At 40.3% G+C, this 16,612-nt stretch overlaps 1 protein-coding gene across 2 annotated transcripts in view; it reads right to left on the reverse strand.

Moving 5' to 3' along the window:
• The window catches only part of Supt3h (SPT3 homolog, SAGA and STAGA complex component), a 352,056-nt gene that overhangs the window by 123,856 nt on the left and 211,588 nt on the right, over positions 1-16,612 (reverse strand). For both annotated transcript variants that reach the window (XM_060369679.1, XM_060369681.1), the window contains one exon: positions 235-321. In XM_060369679.1, coding sequence (XP_060225662.1) covers positions 235-321 — 87 coding nt within the window. The remainder of the gene's footprint in view (positions 1-234; positions 322-16,612) is intronic.

The following is a 16,612-nucleotide window of genomic DNA, read 5'->3' on the forward strand; positions in this document are numbered from 1 at the left end:
AGTAAAAGGGTGTGTGAAGATGAATAGCAGTGCAGTTTGTGTATGAGAGATCCGCTCACGTGAAAGACAAACAACTCTTGCAGTAAACGTGTCTTGTGTAAATCATGAAGGCTAAACAATGCTTCAATGGTTAGGATTCTCATTTGAAAGCTCTAACAAGGGTCCATCATTTCCTTATGAATTCAATTAAGCATCAGACATCGTGTTTAATGCAATGGAATTGTTGTATAGTACCTTATCTTTTCGCATCAAGAACAGAAGATCTTCAGGAGAGATCACCCTTGCTCCCCGCAGCTGAGAGACTTCTGCAGCTTGCTGCAACTACAACAAAGAAAATGCAGAAGTTCCCTCAGAAATATAAATTATACATAGTACAATCAAAACGTCTCAAGAGAGATAAGATCCTACAATAAAAACCTGGGGTAACCCAGCAATCATGTTACTGCTTTTTAAAGCAGAGCTCCCTGTGTTTTTAAACATCCAAACACACAATTAAATTAGCTTATGAGCCCACCTGTAATAGATACAATAAACAGAAATCCTTGATCTCCTTCATGCAAAAGAAAAATTGTATGCAGCTTCCAGAAATACATTAATACACCTGAAAATAATTTTATGAAATTTTATCCTTCCTACCCATGTGTGCAATGGTTTCGCTCAGTATCACTAGTTGAATAAGTATATTATTAACCTGAGCTCCCATGCTGGTATGATGTGAAATAGGCCCATTCAGTACTTTAAAGATCAACAAAAACAGAAGCTGTTTCTAATATCCAAAGGAAAAAAAAATACTTTTCGCTTTGGCAAGTCTTCAGTGGCTAAAGGATTCAGTCCATAAATCATAATACTGGACGGCATTAATTTCTTTCCACACTAATTACACGCACACAAAAGTGAACTGTATCTGTGATGCACAAGGCAAAACACAGCGCCTGAAAAGCTAGGTCCCTTGAAATGTTCATCTGGACCTTCAGAGCTGCAAAGCCGAGAGTTTTCAGGAATTCAGAAGCCCTAGAAACATAATCTTACTTGAAAATGACCTGGAAAATAAAAGAATGTGAAAAACGATAGTTCTAGTTTTTGGCAAAGGCAAATTCAGTTTCTTATTTTGATTAGTTGGAAGGAACATAAAATAGGTCCATCTGAAGAAAATCAAGATGCTGGAGCACATGTGAGAAAAATGTGCCTGTAAATTCTTCCAAATTTGATCAAACTGTGCTGATTGCATAAAACCAGCTCTCTCCATCTTCAGTATTATAAACATATTTACATACGAAAGCTGCTCTTCCACCCCCACCATGTGCCTTTCTGGGAATGGAATAAACCAACAACATATACTCCTGAGGATTCCTTTTTGAAAGTGTCCCACTGCCATCTTCATTATTTGAAATTAAATGGTGCATTTGTGCTGAAGGACCTCTGCATGAATGTTTAAGCCATCCTGCTAACTAAATAAGCCTCAACAGTCTCTGAATGAGCAGACTATAGAAAGGACTCTCAACTCCTCCTGTGTCAGCCTTCCCACTGGATTTCCTGGATACTGGTAGTTGGTATATAAACAGAATCTTATCTAAATATAGAAACTTAAATTTAACTGTGAGCCATTTAAGAAGAAACCTTAGGAGGGGGTTGAAAAGATGATATATCTTCCCCCAAAGAAACTTAGCAGTTTTCACTAGGAACATACATCCCCCTGAAAACTGTTAGAATGTCAGGGAAATGTTTATACTTCAATTTTTCAAATAAAAATATTTCTATCACCATCTAAGATGCATTTGCTCAGTGTAGAGAATCCGAGATACATATCCATTTATCTAGACACATACAGAGAAGCAGCTTATGAATACATTTTTTTATTTTCTTACATGGGAGAAGTGGTGTCTACATGAAAAACACTATAGACATTAGAAATATTATTCATGCCAACAAGGAAGCAGGTGAGTTATGTATCACTAATAGGTTCCCCTAAACTCAGTGGCTCATCCATACCCAATGCTCTCTATTATACTCTATAAAATGGCAGTTTGCAAATGTGATAACAAGAAACAGAATAAAAATAATAAAGACTGAAGAGCACAACATTTTGTACCATTTTCCCCAAACCATTTGTTATAAAAGCAATATATATATATATATTTTTTTTTCTATCACTGGATTTTATTTTTACTTAAAATAAATTTTAAGACAGGGTCTCCAGAAAGACACACACAGTATTACTCACTTGTAAGTAGACATTACCTGCAAAGTAAAGGATAACCATGCTACAATCCATTGACCCAGAGAAGATCAGTAACAAGGAGAGCTCAACAGGGGATGCATGAATCTCCCTGGAAAGGGGAAATAGAATACGGACTGAAGGGAGGGGGGGAGAATTGGAACAAGAGGGATCAGGTCGGTGGAGGATGGAGGGAGACAGTACTGGAAGAGAAAACTGGAATGGGAGAGCATTTCTTGCTTGCGAGGGTGGAGCTAGAAACCTAGTACAACGAAAACCTCCAGGAATATCCTAGGGTGACCCTAGCTAAGACTCCAAGCTATGGTTGATACAGAGCCTGAACTGGCCATCTCTTGTTAACCAGGTAAGACTTCCAGCAGAGGGACTGGGACACCAACCCAGCCACAAAACCTTCAACCTACAATTCGTCCTGCGTACAAGATGTGCTTGGTTAAACCTGGAACAGAACTTGTGGGAGTGGCCAATCAATGACTGGTCCAACTTGAGGCCCATGCCACAAGAGGGAGCCCACCCCTGACACTGCTTGGAGGAGGGGGGATAGTCCAGAGACATAGGGAAAAAATAGATTCCTAATGATATTCTGCTATACTCATAGATTGGTATGTTGTCCAGCTGTCATCAGAGAGGCTTCATCCAGCAACTGATGGAAACAGATGCAGAGACCTACAGCTAAACATGAGGCATAGCCTGGGGAATATTGTGGAAGAGGAAGAGAAAGGATTGTAGGAGTTAGAGGGGTGAAGGACACCACAAGAAAAGCCATGGAATCAACTACCTGGGCTTATAGTGCCTCATGGAGACTGAATTGACAACCACAGAGCCTCCTTGGGACTGACTGAGGCCCTCTGCATAAATGTTAAGAGTTGTGTAGCTTGCTCTTCTTGTGGACTTCTAACAGTGGGAGCAGGAGCTGTGTCTGACTCTTTTGCCTATTTTGGTACCCTTTTCCTCATACTGAGTTGCCTTGTCTAACCTTAACATGAGGAGAAGGGAGGTGCTTAGTCTTACTGCAACTTAATATGCCATGTTTGGTTGCTATCCATGGGAGGCCTGTGCTTTGTGAAAAGAAATGGAGGAATGGATTGGGGGTAGGAAAAGAGGGGAGGGGGAAGTGCAGAGGACAGGGTCTCATTATGTAGCCTGGTTGGCCTGCTCTAGTTTAGGCTGCCTCTGAACTCAGAGATCCCCTTGCTTCTGCCTCCTGAGTGTTGAAAGACTCTACCCACCAGAGTATTGAAGGAGATATTGAGATTCATATCCAAACTTTGGGCAGAGTGCCGGAAACCTTATGGAAGAAGAGGGAGATAGAAAGACCTGGAGGGTACAGGAGCTCCACAAAAAACAAAACAAAACAAAACAAACAAAACAAAACAAAACAAAAAAACCCAACAGAACAAAACACCTGTGCCCAGGGAGCTCTGCAGAGACCGATACTCCAACCAAGGACCATGCATACAGGCATAGATTCCCTGCTTAGAGGAAGCCCATATGCTGCTCAGTTTCCAAGCGGTTACTCTAATATGGGGAACAGGGGCTGTCTCTGACATGAACTCAGTGGCTGGCTCTTTGATCACCTCCCACTGGAGAGTGCAGCATTGCCAGGGCACAGAGGAAGATGATGCAACCAGCCCTGATGATACCTGATAGGCTAGGATCAGATAGAAGGAGAGGCAGTCCTCCCCTATCAGGGACCTAGGGAAAGGGTAGAGGGGGAGAAGAGGGAGGGTGGGTAGGACTGAGGGGAGATGAGGGAGAGGGCTGCAGAGGGGATACAAAGTGAATAAATTGTAATAAATAAATAAATTTTTTAAAAGTAGACTTAGCAAAAACAAACAAACAAAAAAACACAAATCAAAACAAAAATCCAAACACAAAAACACATACACACAGAAAAATAAATAAAGCGCTTATTTTCTTGGTTGTCCTTGGTATTAATGGTTACCTTGTTTCCCTTTCTTTTCCTGGCTTACTGTTCTATGAAACTTCCAGGACCTCATGCTAGATCAAGGGAGGTCCTACACATCTTAGCACTGTGTGCCCTTTTGTGGTGTTTGCTTGGCAACTACTTCAGAGCCTCCAGACTTCTCTCCAACCCTGCTTGGATCTCTATGTTCATCTTTGTTCTCTGCAACTTCATCTCCTTATCTGGATAGAACACATATCCCTTAAAAGATTCCTTTTTACTTTCTGAACACACACGTAACGGCTACCTTACAATCCTTATTCACTAAGCTCAGCAACTATGTCACCTACGAAGTCATCTGTATTAACTTTTTCCCTTGGGTATGAGCTATGTTTTGCTGGCATTTGAGATTTTTCAGTGATCTGTGATGTTAATAGATACGGAGACGGTGGATTCTTAGGACTGTGGATGGTATGTTCCTTAAAAGAATATTGCCCTTTCCACAAGCAGACATTTGGCTCAAACAAACACTAATCATAACACCCATCTCTCTCCTGTGGTTAGTCATGGCTGAAAATTACCTGTGAGTTTTTTGAAGAAAGGGTTCTTGAAAAATAAATATTTTAAAGGTGCGTATGTCTGGAAATGCATTTATGTAGGGCAATATGACTCTGCGGCTAAGAGCACTTGCTGCCAAACCTAACAACCTGAGTTTGAATCCCAGGGCCCTATGTGGTGGGAAGAAAGAACTGATTTCAAGCAAGTCATTCTCTGACCTCCACATGTGTACAGCTCCTATCCTCTAGAAGAGCAGAGCTCTTAATGTCTGAGGCTTTTCTCACCAACCCTTGGAGCCAGCTTTGATATACATGAATAATTGTTAAGTCAGAAGCTGGTTCTCCATTGAATTGTCCTACACTTCATATATTCTCAATATTACATCATTTAGTCCTGATGACAAATCCACGAGAGAAGTCCAGACAGATAAACTATGACTCTAAGCAATTAAAGTGTAATATCAGCTAGATTTATATGTCTTCCAGATTATTTGTTACTTACAACAGTATTATCACTAGTCATAGCTTGCATTGTGTTGAAAATAGACTCATAGAAATAGTCACATTATCTGACTTACAATGTTCTAGTTACAATTATGCAACTTTACACTGGCATGAAAATACTATACACAGCAGAACTTCAACTTAGATTTTGATCTTTCTCAAGGCTTACAGTATGTGGCTTGCTGAGCAACAGCAGCGGGCAACAGAGTCACAACCTTGATCCGAGGGGATCAGCCAGGTCTGTATCTTGGCCTGTGTGGAGAAGCTACTATGTTTAGTAGACTTTGTGATATGCATTTTCAACGAATGTTAAGTTTTATAGGAGCTAAGTCTATTTCAAGTGGCAAGAGCATCTGGCTTCGCCTCACAAAGCATTTTCATTGCTTGTAAACGAACAGCTGCAGAATAAGAAACAGGAGGAGGAGGAGGAGGAGGAGGAGGAGGAGGAGGAGGAAGAGGAGGAGAAGGAAAAGAATGTCTCAAAACATCCAAGTTAGTGATGCTCACAGCCACAGGCTAAGTACTGAGAATAAAGAGTTTGAAAAGAATCACATTTGCTACTAAACAAAGTTATCCTTCAGAGTATTAAAAATAGAGGAGAAGTGATTTAATGACTTCCCACCCCATGTTCTGCCCCCCTGTTTTCACCGCTGAGTGGTCTTCTGCTCTTAGACCTTTGAAACATAAAAAATGATTCAAATCGATGAAAGATGTATCTAATTTTTAGTCTTATTATTCTTCTTTCCAGAATAGAAAAATAGTAAGCCAAACAGAAAAGTCAAATGTTTAACAATATCATGAAGCTATAATTGGAAGGACCTTGGAGCCAGAAAAATTAATATATATATAAGCATATATGTATAAACAGAGATATACATTAGAGAATTGTCAAGCCACAATCCATGTGGGCCTACCAAGATTTGGAAATTTCCAGTCAACAATGACTGTATTTATTGTGTAAAGACAGCAGGCCTGACATAGTTAATTTTTTGGTTACTCAGATCTGAATGTGAAAATAGATGGATAGGCAGTAACTACCAGAGCATTCTCTTATCTTGCAAACAAGGTATTTATAAAACACTTTCCAGTCTAAACTATTTTAGACTTTTTCAAATGTTAAAAGCAATCGAGCATAATTTAGTTTGATCCTTATGTTAGTGGACTCAGTACTAAAACTTGAATATTCCACTACTAAGCCGAATTTCAGTTCAAATACTGTGATGCTTAGTTTCAGTTGTCAGTTTGACTTGGAAGCACCAGCGAGGGTAGCTCAGTGAGGAAGTTTCTAGCATATGCTGACCTGTGGCATTCTTGTAAGGAATTTTTGTATTTGGGTTAATTAAGGTGGGAAAACCCGCCATGAGCTGGACCCTGGTTCCAGTGCAAGCAGACAGCAGGGAGAGCACTAGCATGCTGCACTGACTCAAGCTCTTGACTGGGACAGTCACCAGCTTCTTCAGGCTCCTGCCACTTGCCTTTCCACACTGATGTACTGCAACTGGAACTGTGAGCACCAAACCTTCTCCCTCCCTGAAATAGTGTTTGGGAGAGTATTTATCACAGTGATAGCAAATGAAACCAAGATGAATACTAGACTGCTAACTTAGCGATGCTAATTAGAAAAATGTTTATTTGATGTTATGCAAATCAATGTTTTACTTGCATGTATCTAAGTGCATCACATGTGTGTCTAGTACTCATGGAACCCAGAAAAGGGTGAGCAAATGTCCTTGCTGTACAGTTCAGCATATTTTGGATATATGCCTAGGAGTGGTATAGCTTGATCTTGAGGTAGCTCTATTCCTAATTTTCTGAGAAAGCGCTATATTAATTTACAAAGTGGTTGTACAAGTTTACACTCCAATCAGCAATAGAGTAGTGTTCCTCTTTCTCCAGCATGTATTGTCACTTGAGTTTTTGATCTTAGCCATTCTAATGAGTATAAGATGAAATCTCAGTGTTTTTTTTGATTTGCCTCTCACTGATGACTAAGGATGTTGAGCAGGGACTGTCTCTGGTATTAACTCAGTGGCAGGCTCTCTGATCACCTCCCCCTGTGGGATGCAGCCTTGCCAATCCACAAAGGAAGACAATGCAATCAGTCCTGATGAGACCTGATAGACTAGGGTCAAATAGAAGGGGAGGAGGACCTCCCCTATCAGTGAACTAGGGAAGGGCATAGGGGGAGAAGAGGGAGAGAGGGTGGGCTTGGGAGGAGGTGAGGAAGTGGACCACAGCCAGGATACAAATTGAATAAATTATAATAAATGATAGAAAATATTATTTTAATTATTTATGTTATTTATTCACTTGACAGCCTGATTGCACCCTCCCTCTTCTCCTTTCAGTCCCCACCTTGTACCTCCTACCCCTATCCTCTCTTTCCTTCTCCTCAGAGAATAGGGAGGTTCCCCCTTGGGTACCAACCTGCCCAGCCCAGGCACATTAAATAGCTGCAGGGCTAGGTGAATCCTCTCCCATTGAGGCCAGAAAAGGCAGCCCAGTTAGGGGAATGTGATCCACAGGGAGGCATCAGAGTCAGAGAGGGGCTCTGCAGCACATGGAATCCACATGAAGCCCAAGCTGCACATCTGCTACATATGTGCAGGGGGCCTAGGATCAGCTCATGCATGTTCTTTGGTTGGTGGTTCAGTCTCTGTGAACCTCCATGGCCCCGTGCTGCACTCCTTTTGTAGAGCATTTGCAGATTTTCACAAGTAGGTCTAATTTAGTTCACTGTATAAAACACAGGTCTATGTTATGATTCCATCAGAGTACAATATAATAATGAGCAAGCTTACCAAAAGGCAAGGGAAAGTAACATGAAAGAGTAATTCCTGGAAAGAAGAAAAGTGATCTCAGACACTGCATTGCTATTCCTCTTGGTCTTGGCAAATTGTGTTTTATAATTTTGAATTCTTGTCGAGAAAAAATATAAGGGGAAAGTGTCAATTTTAGACTTTTGGAACTACAGTTTCTGTTGCTGAGACTCAGCACCAACTTCAGGCGGAGGGCAGGAGCGTGCACAGACACTCAGTTACAGTGTGGCTTACCATGCTGGTACGGTATGTCCTGAGGAATACCACAGAACACTGAGATTATTAATTTTTACACATTACTGCTTGACTCACTGGGTCATCTCTGTGCTACTGCAATGCACAAATCCATATCACAGGCATATGTCTAAGGAGCTTCAAGAGCCATTCCTTTAGAAAAAAGATTCTACAAACCATCCTGACATTTTCCCTCAAATAGTAGTTTATAAATGCATGTGATCTGATGCTTAAGTAAGATAATGTCATTTATATAGTCAAGCCTCAGATAAAAGTCATATGTTGATTTAGAAAGCAGAAATGAGATTTGGGAGTAGCATAAGAAATTTCCAACTGTTAGTATTTATAAAGATTAAAAGCCGCTGTTGAACGAATATTGAACATTTTCATTTACTGCAATATAAACAAGGGATGAAAATAACTCATATGGAGCAATGTAAAATTATTTGTAGATTCGTGTGAGAGTGCTTATCATTTTATACACACACACACACAACACAGGCTTGTATCACTGACAACTATGTCTCACAATGTGTAAATTAACTATAAATTAAAAAAGAAAATTATGTTGGATCCTTTTAATAAAAAAGTAATTGTTCTAATAACCTTTCATGTAAATCACCTTTCCTGAAATACAATGCATACCTTAATGTGCACATGGTTTTGTAGTTCTAGTTTTAAATGGCAAAATTTTCTGATCCCACTGTTTGGCCAGTAAGAACTAAAGAGGGATGAATACCATTGGACAAAGCGTCTTTTGCTTTTATATTTTTCAATTCCTGTATTTACAGGGTGTAATTTATGTCTGGGTCTAGAATTAGATGTTTGCATCAGTGAGTGAAGAAATTAAGAATCATAAAAGTGGACTTGGTAAGATGAAGATGGAAGTCAACTGTCACAGTAAAATCTATTTAGCTATGCAAGTAGAAATATCAATGAGCCAAATTAACTGTGAGTACAGGAGGAAGCACAAGCTTAGATCTTACTTAGTAGTAAAGATAAACAATTTACCATGATACACAAATCAGCAGGTGATAGTTAATTACTTCAGGACTCTCCCCAATAGTTCTAGATAAATTTGAAAGCCAAAGACAGTTGTAAAATCACATGACAGCACTACAGTTCCTACTGAATGAAAAAGAGATTGGTCTCTGCTTACCACCTGCCCTTTGTTTTCAGCTTTTAAAGGTTAGATGTGATTTGTATATCCTTCCTTTTCAGTCCCTTTGAGAAGGCAGCCTTTATGCAAATTTCATATCCAAAGACTGCTTAGATAGGAAAAGTGATATGTGTTGTATATAGTTTCATCATATTCTGAGCCGTGTATGTAAAGCTAAATGAAAAGTCAGGTTCCTGATGCCAGCCCTTACCTCAACTTGAGGATATTGAGAAGGGCTCAAGGTTAGCTAACAGAATCCTCTGTCATTGTAACAATCAAGGGAAATAATGTAGTGTGAGCAGAGAGTGCCAGGTATCGCTTAGTAATGACCCTCTCTTGGCTGGCATGAGCAGAAGGGGCAATGTACATATAAAGGGGAAGAGATGAGACGGATAATATATGGTGGCTGAGAAAACATTTGGCTTTGGATAATGGAAGCCAAAATGGGGATATTGTTCTAAGAGTCATTCAAATAAAGATATAATGAATGCTAAGGCCTCAGTAGTATTCATACCATCACAGAGAAGGTACAATTTCCTCAGCCTTCTAAAACCCATGAGGCAGTAGTCTAAACCTGTGGGTCACTAACCCTTTGGGGTTGAATGTTCCTTTCACAGGTATCACCTAAGACCACTGGAAAACACAGATACTAACATTACAATATGTAGCAAAATTACAGTTATGAAGTAACAACAAAATTAATTGTATGGTTGGAGTCACCACAATATGAGACAATGTATTAAAGGGGCTCAGGATTAGGAAGGTTGAGAACCACTGTACTGAGGTCTTCTCTAATTCACTTTCTGGTGCTACCTGGGTGCCTTGAAAGATTTCAACCAGTTCAGCACTGTTATTCCACAGTCAAAGGATCTCTCCAAAGGTAGAAAGCTTCCTTTCCAGGATGAAACTCCTCATTGCCTCATATAAGAGTGAAGTAAAATTCCACGTAGGCAATATGAAAAAGCCACAGTGAGGACTGATGGTTGAGGCAGACACAGGGGACATGCACAGGACGGCACGAACAAGGGGACTTCTGTGTCCCACTCTGTGCATGTCACCAATGCATGGACACTGTGCTGACTCACCACAACCAACTAAGCAACTCAAGGCCTGTTTCATGTCAGGGTGTTTAAATAAATGAGCGAGTGAAAAAAAAAAAAAACGCAGAGAACAGAAAATGCCTAAAACTATAGAGTGAACCAAAGTAGTTTATGTCTTTCCCTAGATTACCAGGAAAGTGAGCTTACAGTGGGTAAATCTTCAAATACAATGTTCTAGAAAGGCTGAATGAAAAGGGGAGGCATGCAGGTTCAAAGACATGCTCTGTTAAACTGGACACTGGACTCTGTTCATTCAGTACAGACACTGAACAGAGGTTAGGGGCTGTGAAGTGCAAATTATGCGAATGAGAAGCAAAGGAGGAAAGCAAATGCATGAATCAGTAAGAAAGTTAGAGAAAAAAGAAACTCAGAACATAGTCTCTAGCGATCACCAGACTTCTAAGCTTAAGGCTGCTCACTTTTAGTGATGGGGTGCAATCATAATGGCAGCTACTATGACTATACTAAAAGTGGATTCTAAACTAGCTGAATGAGCTTGTGCTAGAAATCAAGGTACTCAGTCAATGACCAGAACTTACATGCTGTGTGGAGGGATGCATTAGGCTCACCAGGCTGCAAAATTACACAAGAGAAATGAGCTTTATTGAGGTGACTTATTTTAAGGGTCTTAAAGACATTGCTGTAGACTATCTAAAATGTCCCTGGAAAGAATCCTTGCTCATTCTGGGTTAATGGTGATACCATCTGATGTGTTTCTGTCCCAGAGACAAACTAAACTGTGTGTCCTGGTCTTTAATAAGGATTTGAAGAAAACCTCAGTTTTCAAATTTTATCTGGCTGAGTCCCAACTAATCTATGTGTGTATAGGGCACCATTGTGGCTGACTTCATAAGAGATCTTATTGATTTACTCACCTACCATCCATCCATCCATCCATCCATCCATCCATCCATCCATCCATCCATCCATCAGCTTGAATGTTTATCAATCAGAGTTTTAGAGGAAAATAGGCAGCACAGTAGGGATCATTGGTAAAGAACTGAGCAGAGTAACTAAAAGTCTGCAAAAAACGACCAGAGAAGCTGCTATGGCTGCCTAGCCCCGCCCACCATGCTCTGCACATAGGTCTAGCAATAGCAGAAACCCTAGGCCTAGGGAGTAAGAGGCAGACAGCCAGCAGTCACCTGAGCTCTGAAGTCAGAGACAGTCACCTGATAGGGAGACCAATGTCACTGGACATTCATTCACTCTCGGATCTCCTTGGGCCTCTTCTGGGTCAAAGTCAGGCAGAAGGCAGACAGTAAGAGGGCTCTACTGAGAGGAACTTGCTTAGGATGAAGGGATGAACATACCCAGAACCATAGGACTCTTCAAGTCTATCCCCCAAATGCCTAAAGTAGAATTCATCCCCTTTAAAAATTATTTCTGTTCAGAGAATTTAAAAATAGAAGTAAGTGGGAAGTGTCCACTACCAAATAAACAATGTGGTCCAGTGATGAAAACTGTAATTCCAGATTCCAAGAGTTAATTTAAGAAAGGGCAGCACCAATAACAAGAATAAACTAGAACTTGCTGAGCACACCACTGGACGCCTCCTGTATTTTAGGTATTCTCTCTCTCTCCTTTAATTTTTTTCTTCTTGGCGTGTGGGGCATGTATGTATGCTTCAGTGTACATGCCTGTGTGTGCATGTAAATGTGGAGGTCATAAATTGACCTCTCTATACCTTATTATATGCTCTTTCTCATATATGTAGGCATAAACAGCATAGGCGTGCATGTGTGTTCACATGTACACTATGGGTGCATATGTGTACATGTGAATGCCTGCAGTTCCTATGAAGGAGTGGGGAGATGACAGCATTGTAAAGTGTTTTTTGTAGTTATTTATTTTCTTACTTATTTACTTACCTATCTATTATCTATCTATCTATCTATCTATCTATCTATCTATCTATTTATCTATCTACCTACCTATCTACTTGCAACCATAAGCACCTACGTCTGGATTGCTAGTACCCAGGCAAACATTAGGCATATTGGCACCCCTGTAATTCCAACATGGGGGGCAGAATTTGGAGACAGGATTCCCTAGATTTCTTGGTCAGCCAAAATGGTAAGCTCCAGGTTCAGTGCGAGGTTCTGGCTCAATAAATAAGGGAGAGAGCTAGTGATAGAGAAAGACATTCAACATCCGCCTCTGCCCACATGTGAACACATGGCTGTGTTGTGTGTGTGTATATGCACACATGTACACACAGAAACGCAGACGCCCATGTGCATACACACACCTACCATTCATGGTGTAAAAAACAAAATTTCTTTGGTGAAGACCAAAGACCAAGTTAGAAATGCATTAAATTACAGTTCCCTCGTGTGTATACTTTTCATGGAACTGATCTTTAAATAATCAAGTAGCTATTAAAAGCTCTATAACCAAAGTATCATTTCACCTATGCTAGATTTAACTCTTAGATATTTCTAGAGAATACCATGCTTCCGCTTTTTAAAGTGCAAGTTTTAACTTAATGTTCACTGCCAAGACCACTGACGTGAAAGGACTGTTTAAAGTCTCTTTGGTGTGCAGAGAAAGGTCCTGTCTAAACTCTGAGAAGGCATAGGACAGAATAAACAAGTCTGGTGAACCGGATTTTATTTTTATTGCTTCTGAAAGGTTATGAAATAAAATCTATTATTTAATTACACTGGATCAAAAAACAGACAGGCATGATGCACTGAAGTGACAACACTCCTGCAAGAAGAAAGCATTCCATATCCTCAAAGGTGTGCTTGACATGAGCACGGGCTGTGCAAACATTTCAAGTCTACTTTAAGTATCAACTGTTTTAAGTAAAAAGAAACAAAAATAATAAAATGCTAAATTTAAAGGAGATAATTAAAAATTATTTTATTACAGTGTTTTTGTTCTCAAATAGTTTCCATTAGCTTACTTAGAAAACAAGACAAAAATATCTTTGTACTATGCATAGCTAAAATAACATTATTAGGCAGTGGGGAAACCTGTCTCAAAAAATACTGGAGAGAGCAACTGAAGAAGACACCCAATCCAATGTCTGCCTTTCACACATTACCTATGCACACACTATGGACATACAGAATGAAAGCCTTTATTCATATTTCCATAGATTCTAATTTGAGTAGCTTTCCTCAACCCTAGGAAAGACAGAGCAAGTGCCAATCTCCTTTCATTCATCTAACCATCCAAAATTAACTTACCTGTAGCAAATACAAGCAGCATTTGTTATTGGCAGTTAGTCTTAATGGCAGGGGTCTATTTATCTGTTCTTTTATGTCTCTGTCCAAATCACTTATTCTTCACTCTTAACCACTTCGCTGCTATGGGCACAAAGCTCACCCTTCGAACCTACTGTTCTATCAGGCTAGAATATTCTTTCCCAAACTGTCACACTGACTTCAACCAACTTTTAACACTAAACACAGGTCTCACTGACCTCTCTCCTAAGCCCTAGTTCTTGGAAGGCTCAGAACACTACTTTTGTTTGTTGGCTTTTGAGACAGTCTCACTACACTGCCCAGACTGGAATCAAACTAGCAATCTTCTTTCCTCAACTTGCTGAATGCTGGCATTATGTGTGTGCACCAACACTTCAAGCTCCTCAGACCTTTATTGGGCACACAGACAATCATGCTATATTCTAAAGGTGAGTTTCCTTTCCTAGCTCCATCCCCTAATCGCTTTTAATCAGACTCTGATACATCCTGTCAATCACACTAGCATCTAGCATTAGAACTGATACTCGATGTGATACTAACTGAATGAGTGAATGTGTCACACTAAGAACTTAAACATGGCCTGGCAAACCTTCTAACACCTTGTTAAGAAAAGCATGAAATTGAAATATTTTGACCAAGAACTCACAGTTAATCAATGACAAAATCCAGAAAAAAATCTTGGCCTGGATTCATACAGGTAAGCACATGCTATCAGCTGAAACACACTGTCTTCTACTAAGTTCATTGCTCCGAGGCACTTGGATGGCATTGTTTCCAGTTTGGAAATAGAACCATTGCTTTCTGGCCAAATAAAGACTCATTTTTTTAAAACATGCAAACTGGGGTTTCAGCTTTAAAAATAAATAATAATTTTAGTATTTTAAATTGCCACTGATGCACTTCTCCAGGCTTTTATAATCATATAAACACAGTTTGATTACTCTGAAATAGCAGTTCTCAATTTCACATTGTGGATTAGTTCATGAGAAGGAAAATGAGTACTACACTAAGGCACCTATACCCACCATAGCAGTGGAAAGAAACCTCATCATTATTCATTGGAAGAATGGCATCTGAGAAAACACTTTAGAAATATCACGAGTAAATTATTAATCCATGCTATAAAACAGACTACAGAAATGGTCATATTATAAACCTTAGAATTTTAAGAACCAGCCAGCAGACCACCCAGAGACTCCTGGGAGAACATCCACAGTCTGTGGGGACCACACTCCAGGAGTCACTATTAGGAGAAATGAAACTGCTTCCTCCTTAGAAACTCAGGAACTTGGTGTGTGTGTGTGTGTGTGTGCTGGGGGTTGGGAGTGGGGCAGGCTCCGTCCTGAAGCCAAAACTACCAAAGTATTAAGCCCTCCAAATTCTTCTAAAACACTGTCATAACCCCAAAAGAACCTTGTCCATGGGGGAGTCATGTACTTGAACATAATGAGGCCATGAACTTCTAACGTTTATGAATATATACACAGTACATGGCATATACAAATAAACACAATGCTTAGGTTTTAACATTTAACACTAGAAACAATAGCTTTTCTCTTATTCTTCATTAAGATTTTGCCTGAAATAACTTTGTGTACTATAAATAATGTCAGTATGCAACAAATAAACCAAAACTAACCAATATGTTTTTTAAAAGTCTACCTAAACAGCTATATTCTTGTGTCTACATTGCTGTCATCACTAAGGGCTTGCTGAAACTACTTTTTCAGTCAACTTATAAGCCACAGAAAAAAAGCAGCATGCATACTTTACAGTAAAATATCCAAATATTTACTAGATGCTGGCTATGTGCCAAGGAACCAAATAAGCAACAATATCGAGAAAATCCTTGAAACAGAAGGAACAGAAGCGTGGAACATTCAGAAGTCAATCCAAGTATGTATGGAAATTCAGTAAAAATGATTTAAATTGGCATTCCCAATCACTAAGGGAAAACTCTATTTAATAAATGTCAAAACACTAAATGGAAATACCAGCGTATTGGCATCCATCTCAATTCAACAGAAACTGCCCGAAAAATGTACTCTAGTTACACATGTGGCTAAGTCTGCCCTAGCTGTACTCCTGCTGCTGTGAGGAAACACTCTGAGAAAAGCAGCTTAAAGGGACTTTTTCAGATTGCTGTCCCAGGTTATAGTTGGTCGCTGTAGGAGGTCAAAGTACAAGAACCTTAAGCCTTTAGTTAGATGACATTCAAAATCAAGAGCACACAGCCATGTATGAATGCACACGCTTACACACAGCTGGATTCTCCTCTACTCTTATACAGCTCAGGAGTCACTGCTCAGGGAATGGAATCACCCACAGTGCGTGAGCCTTTCCACACTGATAAACATAATCAAGACAATTTCACAGACATTCCCACAGTCTGTCACTGTGACTCTCTCACTAGATGATTCTAGATTGTATTCGGTTAACACTTGAAACTGATACAGAATCACTTCCATGATATGGTGTTAAATATAAAAAAAGGAATTAGGCTGCCAGCCGCCAGCCCCAGCCCCAGCCCAGAGCCACAAGCCAGTGTCTCTGGTCACGGTCCCAGACTGAACCTTGGGCACCACACTATCAGAGACTGGAATTTTCAGTCGAGAGATAACCCCAGGGTACAGGAAACGATTGGGACCGGCCTTAGGTCACCCAGACATCCCCTGGAAAAGACTCGGGCGGGTTCCACGGGCACCCCAGGAGCCAGCCCGGAGCCAGAGCCGGGGACCCAGGTTCCGGCATAGAGCCCTGCCTGCCTGCGCGCCTGATTCGCCGCCAGAGATAGAAACAGCGGGTCTGATCTCAGAGCACTCAGCTCACCCCCAACCTGAAAAGGTCCCCGGAAAATTACCCACCTTAGGGAGCCACTCAGACTC

This window comes from Meriones unguiculatus, chromosome 16, assembly GCF_030254825.1.
Source record: "Meriones unguiculatus strain TT.TT164.6M chromosome 16, Bangor_MerUng_6.1, whole genome shotgun sequence".
Taxonomy (NCBI): domain Eukaryota; kingdom Metazoa; phylum Chordata; class Mammalia; order Rodentia; family Muridae; genus Meriones; species Meriones unguiculatus.